The 22490-nt window shown below is 38.3% G+C and overlaps 2 protein-coding genes across 6 annotated transcripts; one reads left to right on the top strand and one right to left on the bottom strand.

Annotated features, from left to right (window-relative positions):
- Positions 1 to 1621: 1621 nt before the first annotated feature.
- Positions 1622 to 13689, bottom strand: LOC143216814 (uncharacterized). 4 transcript variants are annotated; one of them, XM_076440272.1, is made up of 13 exons: positions 12899 to 13689; positions 12251 to 12412; positions 11947 to 12144; positions 11422 to 11541; positions 11184 to 11219; positions 9690 to 9801; positions 8972 to 9095; positions 8765 to 8900; positions 7754 to 7810; positions 6474 to 6599; positions 5676 to 5929; positions 5409 to 5596; positions 1622 to 5148 (listed from the first exon to the last, which is right to left on the bottom strand). In XM_076440272.1, exons 1-13 carry the CDS (start codon positions 12915 to 12917, stop codon positions 4848 to 4850), a joined length of 1833 nt encoding a protein of 610 aa, XP_076296387.1. In that variant the 5' UTR covers positions 12918 to 13689; the 3' UTR covers positions 1622 to 4847. The 4 variants fall into 4 exon arrangements, with proteins under 4 accessions (XP_076296387.1, XP_076296389.1, XP_076296388.1 ...); XM_076440274.1 differs by lacking the exon at positions 7754 to 7810 and having other exon boundaries at positions 12899 to 13672; XM_076440273.1 differs by lacking the exon at positions 11184 to 11219 and having other exon boundaries at positions 12899 to 13667.
- A 1543-nt stretch (positions 13690 to 15232) lies between these two features.
- Positions 15233 to 21733, top strand: LOC143216816 (uncharacterized). Of its 2 annotated transcripts, none has more exons than XM_076440276.1 (4): positions 15233 to 15602; positions 17554 to 18790; positions 19964 to 20599; positions 21197 to 21733. In XM_076440276.1, exons 2-3 carry the CDS (start codon positions 17571 to 17573, stop codon positions 20574 to 20576), a joined length of 1833 nt encoding a protein of 610 aa, XP_076296391.1. In that variant the 5' UTR covers positions 15233 to 15602; positions 17554 to 17570; the 3' UTR covers positions 20577 to 20599; positions 21197 to 21733. The 2 variants fall into 2 exon arrangements, with proteins under 2 accessions (XP_076296391.1, XP_076296392.1); XM_076440277.1 differs by lacking the exon at positions 15233 to 15602 and adding an exon at positions 16217 to 17401.
- Positions 21734 to 22490: the final 757 nt, after the last annotated feature.

The following is a 22490-nucleotide window of genomic DNA, read 5'->3' as shown; positions in this document are numbered from 1 at the left end:
AATTTTTCGGCCGTCTAGCATGTCATTGAGCTGTACTACTCAATTTTAGACGGTCTGGCTTATCGTTGAGTTATACTACCGAATTTCCGACCGTCTGACTTACCATTGAGTTATACTACTGAATTTTCGACGGCCTGTCTTACCATTGAGTTGTACTACTGAACTTTCGACAGTCTGACACATCGTTGACTACGTACTACCGAATTTTCGACGGTCTGGCTTAAAATCTGGAAAATTGAAATTCGTTAGAAGCGTATCAATAAAATTTCATACTGGTCGCAGAGCTAAATGATTGAAATTATAATTGGAGAGAATCGAAGTTTATTGCGCTCCGTACACAACGTCTTCCAATGACTCGGAACATGATACGAATGATAACATGATTTATCTGAAAATCATCGAAAGGAACTGGATATTGTGCGGAAAGCTATATATTATTAAGATTCTTTTAAATTATTTAACTAGGAGGTAAGTAAACGTAAACCTATCGCAATTGCCACTTAGAGTTATACCGTAAGCGCTACATGTAAATACATAGAAAACACAATAGTGCGACTAGGATTAAAAGCGCGTGATATAATAGTAATCTTGTACAAATGTATATGTATATTGTTCGTTCGCCTTTAAAAGAACAATATGAACGAAACACACCTTTCATTGGTTTCCTCAACCACAAGATGCATTTACAATTTGATATTGATGTACTTCGTTAACGTACGAATACATGGGAACAGGTAATTGTTAAGAACGCTGTCAAGCATAAAGGTCTGTACACATCGCACGAGGAATACAGAAATGATAGCATTTAAAATCTTTTGAACAGTTTAATCCTTGGGAACCAAAAATTTTTGCCTTTTTCTTGCGTAATCCTGCAGATTTTGGCTAGCGAATGACGAAAATTCAAGTTTCAATGTTAGGAATGCGCCGGTTCAAAAGTTACTGGTGTTTAAACTTGAGAGAATCGAAAATGTTAGGAATTGAATTCACACCGAGAAGTAAAGCCCTGTATCATCGTACGAGGAATACGTTTCCGATGGAATGACAACGTCTTTTCTTTTTCGTTACTTTCATACTTTCTTCGATGTACTTTCCGACGCTATCTTCTAGAAAAATTCAAACACAATCCAATAGAATTACTTTCCAAATATCTGAAGAAGCCAAATTATTTCGCAACAAACGCAGACAAAACTGTTTCGAAACTCTTGTCCTCGGTGACAGGAATCGCTAGGAGACTTCGCACAAAAATCAAATTAGGCCTTAAATAGGAATCCGTAACCGGGAAGAAGAATCAATTAATTAACCACAATGCGCTGCGGTGCTCAAAAGTGTTAACTGAAAAAGAAATTCGAACTTGAACTTGAACACTCTCGAGCACTGCTACTCGAATAAACTGTGACTGTTCGTCTTACAACTATAATATAATAAATGCTTTTTTAAATATGTCTATGCCTATGTTCACCTATTCATCTATACTTATCATGTAATATACGTAAATGTACGTTTAAGATATACGCTCTTTATTATACTTCATAGAATTTGAAAGATGTGCATCTGTGCAACAAGTGATTCTTTTCGATATAATTATATATGGATCTGAGGTCCTTCTACCTTTAGATTCATAATTTATTTATTTATTTATTTATTTATCGTCTTATACGTCAACCTTGTATTCGTTAAATTAATAATAGAATAAATAATATTCCCGACAAAAAAAGAACAGCCTTCTCTCTATATTATTGTATATCGTCGTATTTTTTGAATATAATAGAAATAAATAATTGTACACAGAATCTCAAAACTTTTAAGCTAGCAGTAGACTGCGGATCTTTTTACGTGTATATAGGAAAATTATGGAAATATAAATTGTTGGAAAATTTCTGAAATTGAAGACAAAGTCAGATATTTATTATACATAAAGATTCGCAGTCTAGTTATCATAATTATAGATTTTTATGAGCTCTCGTATAGGAGCACTAATTTTTCTATCTGTTTGGATTTATGCTCGAATCCGATATATATTAAGACATTAAGTCATTTTAATAGAACATTCTTTTCCGTATACTACCCTGTGCTTTAGAATCTAGAAAGACGTTGAAATGCGAGGAAGTTGCGTTGGACTTTGTCAAAAGAGAGTTAACGGTACCTTCGAAATTTATTTAAACACGTTCGAAAGTTTGGAAAATTTATGTTTGAATAATTATCACGAGGCAGTGCAAATTCAGTACTGATATTTTCACTGTATATAAGTAGGAGAGAACCTTCCTCTAAAAGATACAAAGTTTCACTCGGAAAAGAAGCTAATATAATTTTGTGCAAATTTAATTGTATATTGTAATCTAATATTAATTAGCTTCCTAAGATTAAAACTGCTACTTTCATTGTAAAGAAACATTTTAACCATGCCAATTACACTGTACAACAACGAATTTATTTAGCAATTACTGTTGGATGATACTTATAGAGTTTGTTTATTTACTTTAAATATTAGAAAAAAAAAATTCTGAAATAATTCACTGTTGTGTGTGTCACTAGGTAGAATGTTAATGAATTTTTTCGTAATTTTTCATTGAGCAGAACAGAAGAAATAAAGTATAATTCAGAATGACAAACTCTATAAGAATCACCCAATAGTAATTTTTGAACAGATTTGGTGTTGTACAGTATTCTCGATCCGCCTAAAATATGTTTGAATCCTGTTCATAGTATAAATCTTCTTAAAAAAGGTTCTCGTCACCTCTGCAACCCATTTGTTGAACACATTGGCACTTCAGTTACCGCTAATTAATTGTACGTTTCTCTTCGATATACTTAGTAGATATATTATCGCCCAAAGGTTCAATCGCGTTTCTCTTAATTTCAAATACAAAGATACAGGAAGAAGTTTTCCGAAATGTCAGTATCTGTAAAAGTTCGGTGTAGAAAGTTCACGTGTAAAACGTTGAAAAGAAATATCTGACTACCTAACAATATCTTAACAAAATAAAATATGAATGTATTAGATAATTGCATAAGTTCATGCCCGATTTTCCATAGTTGTCGCAAACTATACAAAGAAAATGATACATCTGGAGACTCATCCTCTTCTACAATTATAAAATATGAGTAAAGATATATAAATAAAGAATGATATAAATAAATATATAAAAATTGATTAATGAATATTGAATATTCTTTAAAATAAAAACCATTGAATTTTCGGTTTCAAATCGAGCACGAACTTATACGATCGTCCGATATATAACAGTTCATTAAAATATAAAATCATAATATAACACAATAGGAAAAAATCAATGCGATCGATTCGTTGGAAAGTTTGTCTCGGAAAGAATTACTAAGAAAAAAGGAAACTGAATCCTCTCCTTCCGAGATACACAATATATATATAGGAACTGCAATAATATTGAAATCGATCTGTTTTTACTTTGAGAGACTAAATCCGAATTTTAAAAAGAAAAACTTTTTACGCGTTGTTCGGGATATTGCGATCGAACTCTCGGGTGGTATACAATATAGTACGCCAAACGTTTCTCACAAATTCTGCTTTGGTCATGAGTAAATTTCAAGGCCCAGAACCATTTACATTATGATACTGATCTCTCCATTCTCGTCAGAAGTAAACAGCTCGACCCTATATACAATTATGCCCAAGAAAAAGCTTGCCTTCTCTGGTAAAAATCAGACGATACGCAGTACTTGTACACGGTATTTGATTTTTGTTACTTTATCTTTCCGCCAACTTTAAACGCGAGCGAACCTCTGATCTCAGGGAATCGAAAGATTCGAACTGCATCCGGTGCGTGGGTATAGTGCATATATATCTGTTCAAAACGACGATATACTCTGAGAAACGTGTAATATTTAGGACAATTTCAGGTATCGTACTCTAGACTTAAATCATCTCGACTACCTGTGGAGAGGCTTCGCTTAAAGCTTTCGATACTTCCCTACTATACCTCGGAGCCTGTCCGGTAAGATTCGATATACTCGAGAGCCTCGTCACTGTAACACTTAACGCTATAAACTATAAGCTATAAACGTTACAAGTATATTCGCCTTAACTTTCCTTCTACGCAAAAGTGATACTTCCTTTTGTAAGAAACCTGCGTGTGTGCGGCACAGAATAAAAATGGCACCAGTCTTAGGATCGCCGAACCGATTTCTCTTAGATTATTGTTCCGTCGAAATAATACAAAGTAACGATAGTAACCGCGTCCTTAAGTGTCTAGAAAAAGTGTATATGAATAAATCTGTAAAAACACGTGTTCGAAATTCGACCAGCCTAATCAGCTAGACGATCAGCTTCAGAATGTGTGTAAATGCGAATTGTAAAAAGAAGTGAAAAACGCCTCCGCGTAGGGAAACATAACGGTTGCCTTTTTTTTCAGTCCGATAGAAAATTGAGTTGAGCGACGTACAAATCATTTGGAAGCGTAAGTGTTTCGTTAGGGTGGTTCTTACTTTCGACTTTCGAATTTCTTTGATGGCACACTCATCAGTGCGGCAAATAGTTTCGAAGATATTTAAGAAAAACTGCCGGGCGAGTCAGCTGACAGGCCCCTGATATTTTCCTCAATTTTCTCGAAAACCGTTCGTTTTACGAGAAAAAGTGATACGACATCAAAGACGCAGCCTGCCAAGATCTACAGGTTTTGTCTAACACATTTTTCGACGATATTCGAGAAAAACGATTTTATCAGCATTCGATTCATTATTTCAATGGTTAAATCCATTTGGGGCACGTTTTCCCGTTATCCTGTTGAAACTTTGCGCAAATTTTTTTTAATTATTTGAGTAAATAAGAGCCACCCTAGTGTTCCGTCCTCTTTAGCTAATCGGAATTATTGGTTTTACACGTTGGTCGGTGGATCCATGGCGCAGATGATGGACTTCATCACGCTAGCAGCAGCCAGAGACGCGTATGGCTGCCACTCCTTTATGCGCGAGCCGTCTTTGTAGTCGGAGATACCTCGAATCACGGCGAAGCTTTCGCGGCAATTGCCAAGAATGCTTTCTACCACTGCGTCCATTTCAGCGTCGAAGGCTAGAGCTCCGAAACGAGCTGCGAATTTTTGTCGAAGTTGGTCGTCGCGAGCAATTTGTCTGCCGGATGCCACTGGTACTAGATGAATCCGAGGACAGCCGTCCGTTCTGGAAAGGTACAATTTGGTTAGCAAGCCGTGAAAGTTGAATTTGAATTTATAGAATTAAATCCCACACAGCACACGACGTCTTAAAGTCTGAAAGTCTTTGAAACAGAGCATCTGAAATTAGAGGTTTCAGGCTTTCAAACCATTGTTTAACGATATCGATACGGCAATTTTTGACGGAGTTATGATCACGTAAAGTGATCCTTTAATTCTTTTGAGGAGTGTGTATATATTATAAAATGTACGTAAAATATTAAGAACCTTTTGTTGGTCGCGTCCGAAGGAGCAGTTGGATGCGCCACTTCGATCACGTCTCTTTCTCCGATAGCCATGTACAATTTATCAGACTCCGGTGGAGGCGCTTTGAAATCATGTTCCGTCTGATTGCTCAGAATATCGAGACCATCCTTCAGGTACGCTTGCCACGGAGGGTTCTCTTCATTCTCAGACTGCAAAACCATAAAACATTTAAACAATCTAACCAAATCCATTCGCAACAATTTAAGTAGTTGAGTAACAGTAACGTACCTGTTCCTTCAAATTCGCAGCTATTTCCTGAAGACATAAATTCGGCGGACAATACTCTTTCGTCTCGAAGTGGTAATTACCACTTTCGTTCATCTTTGCGCTTTCACAGTATACGTAAATGTATTTCTTGTTATTCGGAGTGGGATGCGAAATAACAACATCCCCAAGTCGTACGTGTTTATTGTAATCGGTGTAGTGAGGCACGCCACCTCCGATTCCGATTAGAAACACATAATCCACTTTTTGGAATGTACCTAAATCGGAATTTCAATTACTCTAGCGCAATAAATCGTCGCAGTAGGAAACTTCCTACTGTTAAGATACTGGTGTGTAATTCAACATTTTAAAACGGACTTCTTAAATAGAGCTATTCAGAAAAATATTATTATATAGATATAATTATACAATTATGTATATAGATATTACTATAATTATTATATTAGTATTAGGTTGTTGCATATGAATTGCCCAATTTTTTTCAGTGACACGAAAGAGACGCAATTTTATGTATCCAATGTATTCTATCTAGAAATTTTAAGTTTCTTGATCGATTCTTATTATAATACGTGTTGTAATAACGATATTTGTTAAATCGTTTCTTATGACAGCATCTTTAAAAATCTAGAACCGTTCGTGGTACGTTTAACGTTAAGGAACAGCTTTGTACCTCAAGTTTTTGTATAATAAACCTACAGACTGTAATAGCATTTCTTGATCGAAACGTTTTCTAAGAGTTGCATTCTAAAATCTGACAACTTCATATGCGACAACCTAATAGACAGTTAGGGCAATATTTACCCAATAATCTAGTGGTAGTATTCCCTGCCGCGGTCATCGCTTCCCTGGTATGGCCTACGGTAGGCAGTTTCGTGCACACAATTCTGTGTGCACCAATATTGCCCAATGTATAAACGTTCGACTCCCCTATAACCAAAAGTAATCGTTGTCTATATTCTGGGATTTTATATCGTTGAATCGAAAAAACTTGTGTGTATGATACATTGTGCACTGTGCTACTATCTGCAGACTGATATCGAACCTGTGTTATATGTGAATAAATTGGGTAAATGTTACACGTTCAGGGGAGGCAGCTCGGATTACCTTGACATACTATGTATGTGCTCACGGTCATCGGAGCCGCCTCCCCTAAACGTAACATTTACCATAAATTGTTGAACAAATTAATCATTCCATACAGATGCAATTATATTCGGAATCTATCGCCCCGAATGTATATAATTCAATTAGTTGTTCGAACGGTTAATTAGTAATCTCAAAAAGAAAATCTTTCGTAACAAGTGACGAGTAACTAGCATAACTTGGTTGCATTTGTGAATCATAGAATTTGTGTGAACTACTTTTATGCAAAATATTATGTAGTTGAAAAGGTTAATATCAGTCACATTTAAATGGGACAAAACAAAACAAAACGACGTGACACTGACAGCCAATTGTCCACCCTTCGAACGAAACAAATGATGAATTCAATGACGGATGAAGTGTATATGTATAGAAAGAACATGAGTAAATAGAAAACCGAAGTGGTATGAAAAATGAATTTAAACTGAAGCTATGCCCCTTCAAAATGCACGAGAGCAGCAGATTCAATTTATTCGACGGATATCCCTGAAAATGGAAACATATAAGTACGTAGATATGCGAAACAGAATGAGATCTTTCGAAAGCTTGAGTGAGAATGTAAATAAATTGTGTCGTCTCGAACTCTTGGATATACGGTCGAATATTTTTATATTTTATGTGGGAGTATGTAAATTTAGATTCTTCCTGAATATCAACAGAAACATAAACAAATTTATATTTATAACGACGTACACGTTGTGGACGATTCGAATACCCATCGCTGAAACCAGTTGACGTATGACATTTACAACACAATAATCAATAAACGAGAAATATAAGAAAAATTCCTGTTATCACGACGAAAAGAATATTCGAATGAAAATGCTCCTCAGCGAAATGGCTCTTTCTTGGATCCAAGCGATTGATTGATTGGCAAGCTATAACATTGATGTTGTGACATTGAAAAAATGGAACAACTATTTTACAAGCTACTTTACCGAAACGGCATGTCACACGCAGTGCTCCATTCGCTGCGTCTGTCGAGCTTGCCGTACCTGAAGTGTCATGCGTCGTCAAATACAGAAAAATGTTTTTCAAACACATTTCCTACGTTTAGCATATCGATCGGAATTATTTTATAGGAATTGTAAAGAAAGAAAGAAAGAAAGAAAGTGTTAGCTTATATTTATGTACGCGCCTTTCGTACGTGTGTATATGTATAGGGTGGAACGAAGAAAGCAAAAAAGTTCGACTATTATCTAACAGTGAAATAAGAAGTTGCTTTTGATCTTTCTCTCTGAATTTAGATTTAAATATAAAGAAATGGCAGGTAGTTGGCAGAGAAATTCTCTGTTCGTCATCCTACCCGAGTCACATCAACGCATTGCGTTGCCTGGTGGCAGGTAGTTGGCAGAGAAATGGTACTACGTTTGAACACTTCTCGTGTCCATCTCTCTTGGTGAGGACACGTCGGGTATCGGCTCTGGCCGGAGCTGGGCTGCAAGCATTGTACGCGCCGCATCACCTTCGAACCAGAGCCTTCTGCTCTTTGAAAGAATCAGAGCCTTCTGCCTGATTCGCGTTTGATCCCCCGCGGATCGGAGACTTCTCCGAGTCACACCTTTTGCTCCGCGATAATTACTCGACATACTTGTGTAATTTAGTATTAAGTTTGTTGTTGTAAGACAGGGAGCCAGAAGGAATATTGGTAGAGAAGGTACAGAAGGTATTATCTTTTATTTGTAAGAACTTTTAGTGTCTTATGAATAGAGAATAATATCGAGCTAATAGCTGCACATTTAATAAATATGTTGATTTTCAATAAATTCTATTCGTATACCAGCTTATGTATTGCTACATTAGGCAACTTCTGTTCGCTATTAGAATTCCTTGGTAACCTTCGCTCCACCCTAACATACACGTATCAGTTTCCTGTCCCACCGATATAACAGACTAACACGCAATCAATAGAAATAATACCAAACGAAAGTTATATAGGTGTATCTTACCAACAGTAGTATATCGAACGTAAGTCTCCTTGTTCTCGATCATCGAATCCACCGCCAGCTTCTCGCAGTACTGCGCCGTAATGATAGCTATCGTAGGTTGCTTGGCGCTCGCCATCGTTGGCATCTGCTTCACCACCTACGAAACACAGAATCAAATATTCTTAAACAGTTCGATAATTCTTTCGAACTAATTTAAACAGCGTTTACTTGAATCTGCGTATCTTGGTGCACGACTCTGGTAAACGCTCCATGATCCATCGCCTTCACTACGCCCTTCTCCTGCAGCTCTTTCAGCTTCGCTTCGACAGCCGAGGGATCCCAACCATACTCCCTGTAAAACGAAACACAACGTTAACCAAATTTTATTTCTAGCCAAGTGCGTATTCAATATGGTGGGTCTTATCTTCGAATTTTTAATTTCTTTTTAAAAAAGATCTGTGTAAAGTTTGAGCTCGATCGGATAGATAACGGGGAAACGTGCTCCATATGGATTAAACATTAAGATAATCAATTTAATGCTCATGAAATTGTTTTTCTCGAATATCTTCGAAACTGTTTACCGCGTCGAAAATCGTGTTAAACAAAACCTGTAGATCTGCACAGGCTGCGTCTTTTATGTTGTATTACTGTTCTTCGTAGAACAAACGGTTTTCGAGAAAATTGAGAAAAACCTCGGCGACGTGTCGCTTGCGGGTCGGGCGGACGAGATCACTGATACGACGCTGATATTTTTCTCAATTTTCTCGAAAACCGCTTGCTCTACGAAAAATAGTAATAGGACACAAAAGACGCAACCTGTCGAGATCTGCAGGTTTTGTTTAACATATTTTTCGGCGCGGTGAATAGCTTGGAAGATATTCGAGAAAAACCATCAGAAAAATGTTGACAAGAGTAAACAAGAGCCACCCTAGTATTCCAGTCTTACTTGGCCAGGTCTACGATTGTAACTGGATTCGGATAGGCAGACTCGATCAGCTCCAGCACCTTCTCCAGTGTCAGCTCGATGACCTGACCCAGCACTGTTTCATCCGTGGACACTGTCAAAGAGAAAGAAGACACGTTAAAATGTTACGCAGTGAAATATTGCGAGTTTGTGAAGCTTACAATTGCTCGATGTCGAAGAAATGATATGTAATAAAATGTAATCAGCTTGGCGAACAGAATGTTGGAAATTAAGTTGCTACAATTGGTGTACGCTAAACGTTTCTCTACCGCATTACAGATTTACAGGTAATTAAAGTAACTGTGTATTGTGAGCGGAAACTAGATCGCAGCTTGCACTACTGACTCCTTTAATAGGATCGCTCGCGCAGAAGTGAAATCTATGCGTCTTGTGTGGAAGTAAACAGTTGCGAGTACGAGGCGAGTACTTTGTACGGGTGTGTTCTTTCTCTACATGGTAACGCAGCAACGAGAAGATCGCTAGATAGTTTTGTACCGTGTCTAATACGAATAGTATTATGCTAAGTTTGACATACATAGTTAAAATGGAAGTGAGTGTCAACTGTAGTTTGAGTTACAGATTACTAAACGTCTTGAAACAGCAGACAGTAATGTTTGTGTGTTAATAGTCATGCAGTTTCGTTGGAACGATTTCTAGTTGAAAAATGTGGTTAAGCAAAAATCTTTCCTGTTAATTTGTGAATTGTTCGCAGAAAATCGAATTTCCAATGTCTATTACATTTTCTCGAGGTAATGTTTTAGAAATGCTAAAAAGTGATGTTCAGCCATTGTTGTTACGGTTATTGTGGCTTTGAGTGAAGCGGCATAATGTACTATATCTACCGGTCAACGTACAGATGAAACATGATTGTTTTTTCGGTTTTCTTTGATATATTCTTTGATCCTATATTGCGAGTGAAAATGAATGTTGATAAACAAAATTCTTCGCTGATAATAAGATGTATATATTAGGGTGGAACTGAGTTCCAATAGCGAGAGTGTACATCTTTCTGTAGTAATACATAAGCTGTTAAAATTTGAATAGGATTGATAGATTTTACGAATGTTACTTGATTTTAAATCGAAATTCAAATTCAACTCTCTGCAACCCAATTTAAATAGAAATTCAATTCTCAACGACCCAATTTAAATCGAAATTCAACTTTCAATCAGTATATTTAAATCTAAATTCGAATTCAAGTCTCAGCGATTCAATTTAAATCGAAATTGCAACCCAACGTGCGCAAACTTCATCCGAAAGATAAAAGACAACTTTATTTCAACATTAGAGATAATATTCGTAGAATTTCGCTTTTTTTGTTCCACCCTAGCTAACATCTTATGTATACATTCTACGACGGTGCTTTCAATTCAACTCTGACCGGCAAATATGAGACTTCGTTTTATGCGACGGACAGTACGTAAAAGTTATCGTGTAAATTTCATTCTCTCCAACCTGATTTCCAAATATTCTTACATGGAGGAAGTGCGAACAGTATTTGACCGGTATTTGCTGCGAATAACAAAGATTTAACATAAACTTTTCGTTCCGCAGTGATTTCGTTAAAACGAGAATACATCTTTGAGTACATTAAATCAAAGAAGTGCATGAACGATTCAAATTTGTATTCGAATTTATTTTTAACAAAATCTCAGATATGAACGAATAGTATTTATAATGCGTATAAGGAATTTTTATTGAATTTTCTACTTACGTGGCCGCGCCGGAAGATTTACCGGTTCTTCTAACTGCTTTAATTCTACTTCGATCTTCTTGACACTGGGATACTTGTGCAACATTAGCTTCATGATCTTCGTAATGAATCCAACATAATCTGTAAGAAAAACATACACACCATCTTACGGAAACATTCTCTCGTCTATTTTCTCTAGTTGACGATGTTTAGAAATTCGGAGAAAAACTGTACTGCGCAATTTATTTCAGATTTTTAAATTGAAAATCCTGCTTGTGAAAAATCAAGAACCTCGAACAAGTCGAGAAAATGCAGATTTTTCTCGAGTTTTTCATTTTTCATAAGCAGAGTTTGCAACGGAAAAAACCGAAAAAATTCCCTAATATGCGGCTTTGTATCCAAAATATGTCACATTTTTTCCAGATTTTTAAATTAGCAATCCTGCTTGCGAAAAATTCGGAAAATGCAGATTCTGAGATTTCTCATTTTTTACAAGCAGGATTATCAAGGATTTTATACAAGCAGTTTCTGTTAGATAACTCTCACCTCGTGGAAATTCCTGGGGACTGACCAGCTCTCTGAAGAACTCCTGCGCTACGCTTGGATGTTCAGCCTCGGAGAGTGCATCGATGAACCAGAACTGCAGAGTTCTGGACTCTTGAGTATGCTTTCCAGTTTGGCCGCTAACTAAAAACACTCTGAATTGCAGGCAGAGATGCGCCGGATGCACTTCGCCGTTTGTAACTAAAAGAAATTTTGCAACGTCATGTTTTGTATATATTGAGAATGTTCTGACAATATAAAGTAATTAGAGTAATATAGAATGAAGGCATTATAGAGATATATGTACCAGCGGCTGCTTGTTTGTTAATGACTATTCCTTTATGATTTCCTCCGGCAACGTGAATGTTGTTTTCCTTTTCGTTCTCCGCCGGAGGTTGTAAAGCTTGTCTTTCTATTATAATCGTTGTTGAATTTGCTGTCTTGCATTTGGGAGTCATGACGATGTGTTCTGTGGAATAAGAAGATTTTTAAAATATTGGTTGAAGTGTCTACGACTGATGTAGGTGTTTAGGACTGGTTAAAGAAGCAATGTGCAATTATTAATAAGGGAAATAGGTTTCCATTGGAGTTGGCGGGAAGGAATGTAACGATCAATTGAAACTTACTATATATTCCTTTTTTTCTGATATATGTGCACCATAAAATTATGAAAGTGGTCTAAGTTGAAATTTAAAAAGAATGAGAGTTTACCAGTTATTTTGCATCGCATTGTTTTAAACAAGAATTAATACGATGTAATTTTCCCAATATCGTCAAAAATGAACTATTAGGTAAATGGTACTTGTTCTTTCAACATCATATGGAATTCATTTAGTGTTACAATATCCTTTATGCACAGGTCGTGAATATATTTCTTTTCGAAGAGAATTAATTCGTTTCGGAATATACAGATTTACATATAAATAAATACAATATGTAGTTCGTGAAGATTTACCTGTTTTGCTGTCACCCATTTTCGAAGATTTCGCTTAGATCGTGCACCTCCACAAAATAAATAACTTGTATCACAAAAGAAACACACTGAAGCAGCGGTACAACACGAGCTGGTGCAGTATTAACGAGTAATAAACGCGGACTGGTGCACTGAACACTCTGTTCCTTTAACCGACTTCTTTATCGTCCCACCATAGTGCGCGACTCGCGCCTGTCAAAACGAGAACGCACTCTAACCTCTTTCCTCTATTCGATCAACATTTTCTCATGCGCTCCGGACATGAAACAATGCTTGAAACGTAACGAGAGCATAATGAAGTAAATAGGTAAACATTCGCTCGTGGTAAGCATAGATAAGTGTGTACCTAATCGGCTTTAAGTTATGCCTTATCGAGAGAAGAATTATCGATCGTAATGATGACACATGGCACCGCCCTACGCCATATTTATATTTGTGTATGACGTGACGCGTGTGCTCCAGTTACGTCATCCCCCCGTTTTCAGGAGTTATTCTTGTACTCGTCACGGAGATCGTTGGCGTAACTGTTGTTCGATTGTATGACGTTTTTATAGATGTATTTAGGAGATGTAATTGACCTTCGGGTACGAGTATTCTAGTTTTTCTACATATAAATTGTTTAATGCGAATAGGGTGAATAACACTGTCCAACAGCCAAAAAGTATTTCGGTTCCCACTATGCGATTCTTATAGAGTTTTCCGCGCTGACTCCGAATCTGTTTTTCATTTTTTTCCTATACGTCCAGTTTTTGAGAAAATGGAGTTTAAAAAAAAGACATATTTTTCAACTTTAAACAAATATTGCGATGTTATTATAAAAGATATTGAATTGTTCTTTACAGCAAAAGATTCTGTAGACTTTCCCGAATACAGTGATATCCAATATTAATACTTATGATTGTTTAAACATGTTTAAATAATGATTAAAGACGGAGAGACACCACTTTTTCACCAATTTTTGCGGATATTTTCGAATTTATCTCAAAAAATAAGGGTCCAGCGAAAAATTGAACTATACCACGCGAAAGAGTAGACTTTTGTCTTGAGAAACCCCCCTGTGAAGTTTTCATGGTCAACGTTTTTTTCGAACCAGAAAGCAAAATATCTTCGCGCGACATGAGTTTCCGCCAGTGGCGTTCACCACCAGAACGGTCGTTCGCCGCTCCGTATCCCGTCCGCGCACAAAATTTTTGTTTACCGTCAATGTTGTCTTCATCTCGCTATAACTTTGTAAAAAACCAACATAGCAACAATTTGAAACAGAGCGTCTGAAACTAGAGGTTTCAAGCTTTCAATCCATTGTTTTTGTTGTGATTCTTGAGAAGCGCACGCTACTGCTTTGCTAAATTACATTTGGATTACGTCACCTTCAAATATACATACTGCAAGTTCCAGGAAAATCCGTTTCCCGTCTACCGCGACCACTCCTTATCAGTACTGATAAGCAAATACATAATTCTCTCTCGGACAATTATATTCTACGTTCTATGAATACAGAGTGTACATTTTTATTTTTTCAAATAACTGCCAAACAGGTTTGTAAAAATAATTGTGGGGGATTTTCAGTTTTCTTTTTAAACCTGTTATCAAAATCCGAAAAATCTGACCAAACTTGAGAACAATGGTTTTAACAATATCTTTGTACAGATCGAAATTGCATGCAATTTTTTTAAATTCAAGATCAATCAGATTTTCTTACGAGTTCTTTTTGGCGAAAGATCATCTAACAAAATGGAAAATATCTTATTCGTTAAAGTTGATGAGGATGAATGGTTGGTTGTGCGTGCGTGCGGGCGACTGGATCATGTTGCGACGCCGACGGACCGGCGCGCCGGTATGTTTGGGAAACTCGAGTGACTGATTGTGAGAAGGCGTGAATGAAAAGTGTTTAGAGAACTGAGCAATAGCGAAGTATATGTATGTGTCTTTATGAAGATAAGCCATATATGGATGCGAGAGACAGAGTGCAAGCGAGATGAGTGCAAGGGGTTGAAAGATGTAAAGCGTGGAAGTTCGGCGGACGAGTCAGAGTTTGTCTGACAGCGCGTTTCGAGATAGAGCCAATAGCATAATAGCAAACGTCTAACTGTGTATTAAGTGGAATATAGTATTTTAACCACTAAAGAGCATTAAATAGAAGATCGACCCCATTCCTCAAGAATCCTACATACATATAATACAATAATATGTGCAGTGTAATGTTTTATGGTTTCCGAAGGAATGATTACAGTATAGCGCGAGCATATTTTGCAAAGTCAGCATATTCTTTGTCTTGCAACCGGTGTCATGTTTCACGGTTCTTCCAAGGACAGTTTCCCACGGGGGACACGTGCACGATGTTACTTGTTTCACCTTGGAACGTGTTCGGCGTGTTTCGCGATACCCCCATTTATAAGAATACATAGCTGCAGCTTCACATCATACAGAATCTGAAGCGATAAGGCGAAGCGTCGCGTCGCGCGGGGGAAATGTTAGGAAAGTGGGGGACGTTCTGCTCTCGCGAGTCGCGTCGCGATCCCCGGCCCGGCCCCGGCCACTGCGTTTGGATCAGTCGTTCGTTGGCTTGAGTCGCGATTAGACGTTAATTGCTGCCTATAATTAAGTTATCTTTTGTGCGAAGATTGCCCAGAGAGAGCGAGGGACAGAAAGACGCTGAATAGCAGCTGCCGACAATCTGTTGCTTTTGGTAAGCATCCGTCAGGTTTCCATTCGATTTCCAGTGATTTCCTCCGCGTTGGCTCGGGTAGCGTTTCGCGGTATTCGCGCCGGAAGTAGGACCGCGAACGGTAGGAATCCGTCGGGCGACGAGCTCACGAGGAATAAGGTTTAGCGAATTGTAATTAACGCTGGAGATTTAGCGAAGAACCGTGTGTTGTCGTTTACTTCGCGCCAACCTCATTCGTTCCACGGTGGGACGCCGCACAGTGAGCTAAACCGACGAAATCTGTGTCAAAATCAAAGAACTTTCGATAGAAATGAGATAGAGCGATGAAATTTTTTTTAAATAAAAGCTGAAACTTTGCAGAATATGGGATAATTATGGAGATTGTGGTGCGAACGTTTTTTAACCTTGAAAGAATTCGTTAAACTTGCACAACTTCAAGAAAATTGTGGTTTTTTCAATATCACGCGCGGAAAATTTTTTTTTTTGACATGCGACACATCGTACCATAATCTCCCTATTTTTCCCATATTCTGCAAAGTTTCAGCTTTAATTAAAAAAAAATTTCATCGCTCTACCTCATTTCTATCGAAAGTTCTTTGATTTTGATACAGATTTCGTCGGTTTGGCCCACACTGTGCATCGCGGCGGCACACAGTGGAAAGTTTCGGCCAGACTCGATTCAAAATCAAAGAACTTTCGATGGAAATGAGGTAGAGCGATGAAATTTTTTTCAAATTAAAGCTGAAACTTTGCAGAATATGGGAAAAATAGGGAGATTATGGTACGAACGTTTTTTAACCTTGAGAAAATTCGTTAAACATGTAGAATTTCAAGAAATCGATTTTGCAATATCCTGAGGTCATAGACTTTGTTACCGTTTTATCGTACATTGAATGAAAAGTGTACCGCCAGCATTACCCTGGGGGTCGATTCATATCTCACTGGTTCCGGTAACCCGACCGAGATTCTTACCCAGATTTAAGTGAAACAGTTCATATCTGCGCGATTCCGGCGATTCCGGAACAATGATTCCAGAAAAATGGTTTTTATGGGCTCCGCAAATCCTTAGGTAAAATATCGGTGGCATCTCCTTCGCAACATGATGGGAATAGGAAACGTTGCTGCCACTTGTTGAACTCTTCTTAAATAATGATTTAAAATAATTATTAGAAAATAGATTAGTAGCTGTGCGGTGAGCAAAGCGGTGTGGTGCGTGTTTATAGTGGAACGGCGAGGTGAGCTGTCCGTTGAACAAAAGCGGATAGTAACGAGGAACAAAGAAACTACATACTTTTTCTTTTTGTATGTGACGAAATCTTGTCACGAATGGAGATTTGTTTTTGCCACGCTGCGCGCTGGTCACCGCGCCGCTATCATCGATGCTCGCCGCTTCACTATAACCGCACCCTTTTAGACATATGTTTGTTCTGCAAATTTTTTCATCGGTTCAAGTGTGAAAAATATTTTTAGATAATATGGTCGTATTCTACAATTCTTCCTCTTTGAAGTTCCGTTTGTTTCCATTATTTGTAACACAACTTGTTGCCATCTTTCAGGCAACCTGTCAATTATATCATCAGTCAATTAAAACATCGTTTTATGTCTAAAAAAAAAACATTGTGTAATATTTCAAATGTCTACCCCCCAACGATAGGGGCGATATTGGGGTAAATTTCCCCGCACTTAAATGCAATTTGCTCAGAAACGAGAAAAGATGTCGACATGGGATAACCGTTTGTTCTACGAAAAAAAAGTAATAAGACATAAAGGACGTAGCCCGTTCAGATCTACAAGTTTCGTCTGACACATTTTTCGACACAGTAAGCAGTTCCGACGATAATCAAGAAAAACAATTTTACAATCATTTTCTTGCCTCCCTACGCAATAATCTCCTCCCCGAGTAGGCGTGTCCTCCAGGTTGGAAACCATATAATAACACTATACCATCTCTAACAATTCTCCTTTCTTCCAGCATACGGCGACACCACCATGGACTTGTGGGGAATATCCAAAGCCTCATCCGAAGCAACCCACTGCCGCGCCTGCGCCAATCTCTCACTTTCCCCCATCCAAACCTCCGTATATCACACCCTCCACGATCTAATCGACAAAGGCGAGCCCAAAGTGATCCTAATCGATGCCCCCAGCGGAACAGGCAAGACCCGCATCCTCTCAACCTTAGCTCAAAACTACAGACGTGGAGTTCAATTCGCAGTGTTGAAAAGGGACCAGGCCAGCCAATTAACTCTCATCAGCGGAGTCTCCGTCAAAACACACTGCACCTACCTCATGAAAAACTTCGGTTATTGTCAACAATATCAGGACTTCGACCAGGTCCGCCGCATGTTCACGGTGAAGAACCTGAGCAACACGGACGTGCTCTTCAAGTTGATAACCTACGCACAGGAGTACAGGTCCCAGTCCACCAAGGTCATCATCATGGACGATTGCGCCATAATGAATCCTCTGATGCTGCTGCTTCTGTATATTGTCTCCCTGAGGTACGAGATCACACTGATCTTCTCGGGCAACACAATGCAGCTGAGGTCCATGAACGAGACCCAGCTGCACAGTGGGAGCTCCCTCGAGAGCTCCTTCATACTGTACAACAGGAACAACTACGACGTGCTCGAACTGTTCAGCAACCTGACGATCACTGAACTCACTGAGAACCTTCGTTCCGACTACCAGAGTTTCCTGAAGAAGGTGGCGCGCTTCGGCAACGCCATCGCTGAATACAGAACTAAGAAGCCCTTTCACTTCAATCTTCGGTATCTATTGTACACCCTCTTCAGGGGGAAGTTCAACCCAATGATTCCTCATAGTCGTGATGCCTTATTTATGGCTCAATTTCATGCAGTGATAACAGAAAGGTTGTACAGATGGCTGCTCGAGCTAATGACCGAAGGCTCCAACAGTTACCGCGTGGAGTATTTCAACGAACAGTATACGCCTTATTGGGGTTGCAATTTCACTCCGGGGTTGATTCTTGTTAAGAACTTTAAGTATATTTATATTAACCAGAGAGGGGTCAACAAGGTCGTTGTCCTAGATGATATGGTGTTCGACCCAGAAACTGGGGGTTTGGTGGCATTAATTGTCAGATTCGAGGATGGGAGTACGAAGAGGATTGCACGCTGTATTTTGAATTCTTATCAGCTATTACATAAACATCGGGAGTGGCTGATGGGAACGATGAGACTGCCCTGGTACGTGGATATTTGTAATTTTTTTTTTACGCAATACGGTGGATGTTGGGGACAGTGTTGGGATATTGCACGGTTTTTTCGCGCATGCGTGACGATTTTAGCGTCAGTAAAGTACAAAATTGGGCTACAATGGGGTACCATGGTCACCCCGCATAATTTCGCAAAATTTTGTTTTCCGATTTTCAAATATGGATGTTTAACATGCGTATGCTATATTAAAATTTAATGTGTATGTACATATAATATATAATATACAGCTTAAACTCTTCAAGTTTTCAACTTCCACTTCAATTTTTGAGTTTCAACGTCAATTTCTCAATTTCAACATCAATTTCTCAATTTCAACTTCAAATGCACGTAGAAGGTCCCCCTTTTCGGTTTTCCGCTTATATCTCGGAAACTATGCGTTCTAGCGATGAGACTATTCTATACAAAATTAAAGCTGACAAAATGTGCCACAAGACTGATTCAATTCAGGTTTTCGCTATCTCGCATAGTTTCCGAGATATCCGCCAATGATGCCGGAATGAGCTCCAAACGGAGTGGAATTTTGAAAAATTGGTGTTGAAACTGGAAAATGGGAGTGGAAACTGAAAAAGTGAAGTTGAAATTGATGTTGAAACTGGAAAAGTAAGTTGAAATTGGGAAATTGATGTTGAAACTGAAACATTGAAGTTGAAATTGAAAAATTGATGTTGGAATTGAAGTTGAAATTGAGGAATTGATGTTGAAACTGAAAAAGTGAAGTTGAAATTGATGTTGAAACTGGAAAAGTAAGTTGAAATTGGGAAATTGATGTTGAAACTGAAACATTGAAGTTGAAATTGAAAAATTGATGTTGGAATTGAAGTTGAAATTGAGAAATTGATGTTGAAACTGAAAAAGTGAAGTTGAAATTGGAGTGTTGAAATTGATGTTCTGAACAGACTTTTCTGAACTCTTCCAATACTTTCCTACACCAGTAATAGTTCTTCACTATATTCCACGCAAACTTAGGACATAATACATACGGTCATACGTTCCTGTACTTGGTCGCGCATGCGCGAAAAAAACCGTACAATATCCCAACACTGGTTGGGGAGAGAATGCAAGTTTCAATGTTAGAAATTCCACTAGGGTTCAAAAGTTAGAGGTATTTAATGTTGAGCTTACCATATAATTTCCCTTTTTCAGTGACAGTGAGATAACTAACTTTCCGCTAAAACACTACACCACGACGTACCACGCCACGTCTGGACGCACCATCAGCGGCGATGTGGAGCTCAGCATCGACTGTACAAACACCACCTCCGAGTTCACAGACGCAACCGCCGTCTACATCGGCCTCTGCAGCCTGTCCTCCGAGTCCAACATCCGCAAGTTCCACGCTGAACAGTACATGCCCAGCTTCGTGGCCACGGACATCATGGCCACAGAGGATAAAGAGACGTACTATTACCGCTGCCCCGCTACGGGCAACTTTCCGAACCTTTTGGTACGAACATTTTGGAAAAACCAAAATAGCGACGAATACCTCAAGGACTTCCTCAAGAGTGTCGCTTGGGAGACCGTGGATGACATTGACAATTTTGAGAATGATAAGTTCAGGTACTTGAAGATCAAGAGGAGTTTCTACGAGAACGATCAGATAGAGCTGGACACGATTAAGGACTCGCGATTGATGGAGATTACCAAGTTTGTTAAGGATAAGCCTCATGTTGTGATAGATGTTATTGAGAAAATTCAGGATTTCGGCCTGGAGGAGGCGAGAGAGGTTCTGGTGGATGCGTACGAAAAGTGGGAATGACCAAGAGAGAGAGAGTGTGTTGGGTATGGTATTTTAGAGTTATTTAAATTGAAATATCTCCTGAACTATACTATCTTTTCGACATACATAGTTTAGTACTTTCCTTATGTAGAATTTCCAGCTGCATCGATTGATGTATTGAAAAATACCTCATTCCATTGAAAAAAAAATGAAGTTGACCTTCATATGTCCTTTACGCGTCCATCTGTAAAAAAAAATAAATACACTACATAATGTACCCCTTCAGACCATGCAACTTCTGTATACAAAACTTTTTCGTGCAACGCATACTTTGGAAGTTATTATAGGTGTGCGAGTTGCGTGGCACACCCTGTATATGTATACTATGTATTAGGTTGTCCCAAAAGTGATCCTTTAATATTGCTAAATGAATATTAGGTTGTCCCAAAAGTTGGTTTTCGATGTATGCACATAATGCAAATTCATATTAAGAAGTACTAAAATATTAACATAAAGATTATCGTATTGTTTGTATTTATTTAGCGACATTGGAGGAACACATTCCGGAAGGAACGTTTGGGACAACCTAATATTTGAGGATAAAATTGACAATTTTTTCCGTGATGTAACAATTTTCGTGACAATATTTTTCATTGCAGTTGACGAAGAGCCAAGTACGTCAAAAATGAATGTAACAGAGTCCCAGCCCATGCTAGTAAATGCGAACATACGTCATGACCACCACTATGCGAACACCTCGAGGAGTACTCTCAAAAAATGAAATACCATCCGGAAAAGACTACAATCTACTCAAGAAAGTAACAAGAAGTTGAAGGGACAAGTAAAACACCTAAAAGTAAAGGTAGATTCCTTAAATGAAATAGCGAAAGGGTTGAGGGAAAAGAAATGATGTATTGCCTGAGAATGCGTTCTGTAATCTTATGGCTCTCGAAAATACTACTTTGGAGTTATTTAACCATATGATAAAAAATACAAAAGGCAAAATAAGTAAGGACAAATATCCGCGAAGCTTGCGTGCTTTTGCTTTAACGGTCCACTTCTATATTCTCCGAAAGCGTATTGTTATATTTTATTATATTATTGTATAACTATATGTAACAATTAATTATAGTAATATAACATTTCATTGTATACAATAAATGTGTTTTATCGGTAATAAATGTATTTCAATATCATTATGAGTTTGATTTCATTTCGAAATTTCAGCAGTTAATCATTAATTAATCATCAATTAACGACTAAAGTAGAAATTTTGAAAGTAAGAAAATAGTAAAAGTAGAAAGTATAGACTTTTGATTAAAGTAGAAGATTCGTTAACCGCAATTTACGACTTTTGATTGAAGTAGAAATTTAGTCGTCAATCGTTGATTAAATTTTTGGCCCACTCTGCTCCGAGATCGAAGATTCGAAATTGAACCTTTTATAATAAGTTTACAAGTTGGAGTTTTGGCTGAATCATTTCATTATTGCAAAAATAGTAAGGCTATCAAAGCCCAAGGGTATTATATGTATACAGTGGCGCACCCAGGGGGGGAGCCAGGGGGCCAAGTCACCCACCAAGAAAAACATGTTCAGCTTCCAAAATTAAAATCGCGGAATATCCCTGGGTACCGTTGATAGATATTTTGGCTTAAAAAAAAGGTCATCACGCAAATGTAAGGAATATCGGAGTTGCGAATGTCGAGAGCGGGCAGCGTGCGGCTCGACAGCGCGACGCGTACCCTTCAGGTAAAAACCCAGTGCACATTTGGGGGTGCAGGTAGAAAACACGCTGGCAACCTAGAGTCAGTGCGCCCAGATTCCTCGCTTTTTCTCGCGCATGCGCGAAAAAACAGTAACGTAGCTATGTTGCGGCCGATGCGATGATGTAGCAGAGCCCTGAGGCAGCTACAGTCAGCGGCGATAATAAGTGGACACGCTTAAAAATCGCAT

This window comes from Lasioglossum baleicum, chromosome 16 (assembly GCF_051020765.1).
Source record: "Lasioglossum baleicum chromosome 16, iyLasBale1, whole genome shotgun sequence".
Lineage (NCBI taxonomy): Eukaryota > Metazoa > Arthropoda > Insecta > Hymenoptera > Halictidae > Lasioglossum > Lasioglossum baleicum.
This window is presented reverse-complemented; position numbering and strand designations above follow the sequence as displayed.

Bases quoted from the DNA above. Each gene is read 5' to 3' on its own strand.
- LOC143216814 (XM_076440272.1), bottom strand. The intron at 11,542-11,946 runs GTGAGAGTTATC...TTTTTCTTACAG, and splicing joins TCCCCAGGAATTTCCACGAG to ATTATGTTGGATTCATTACG. The intron at 9,802-11,183 runs GTAAGAATATTT...TCTCTTTGACAG, and splicing joins ACTGTTCGCACTTCCTCCAT to TGTCCACGGATGAAACAGTG.
- LOC143216816 (XM_076440276.1), top strand. From the start codon at position 17,571: ATGGACTTGTGGGGAATATCCAAAGCCTCATCCGAAGCAACCCACTGC. The intron at 18,791-19,963 runs GTACGTGGATAT...TCCCTTTTTCAG, and splicing joins GGAACGATGAGACTGCCCTG to TGACAGTGAGATAACTAACT.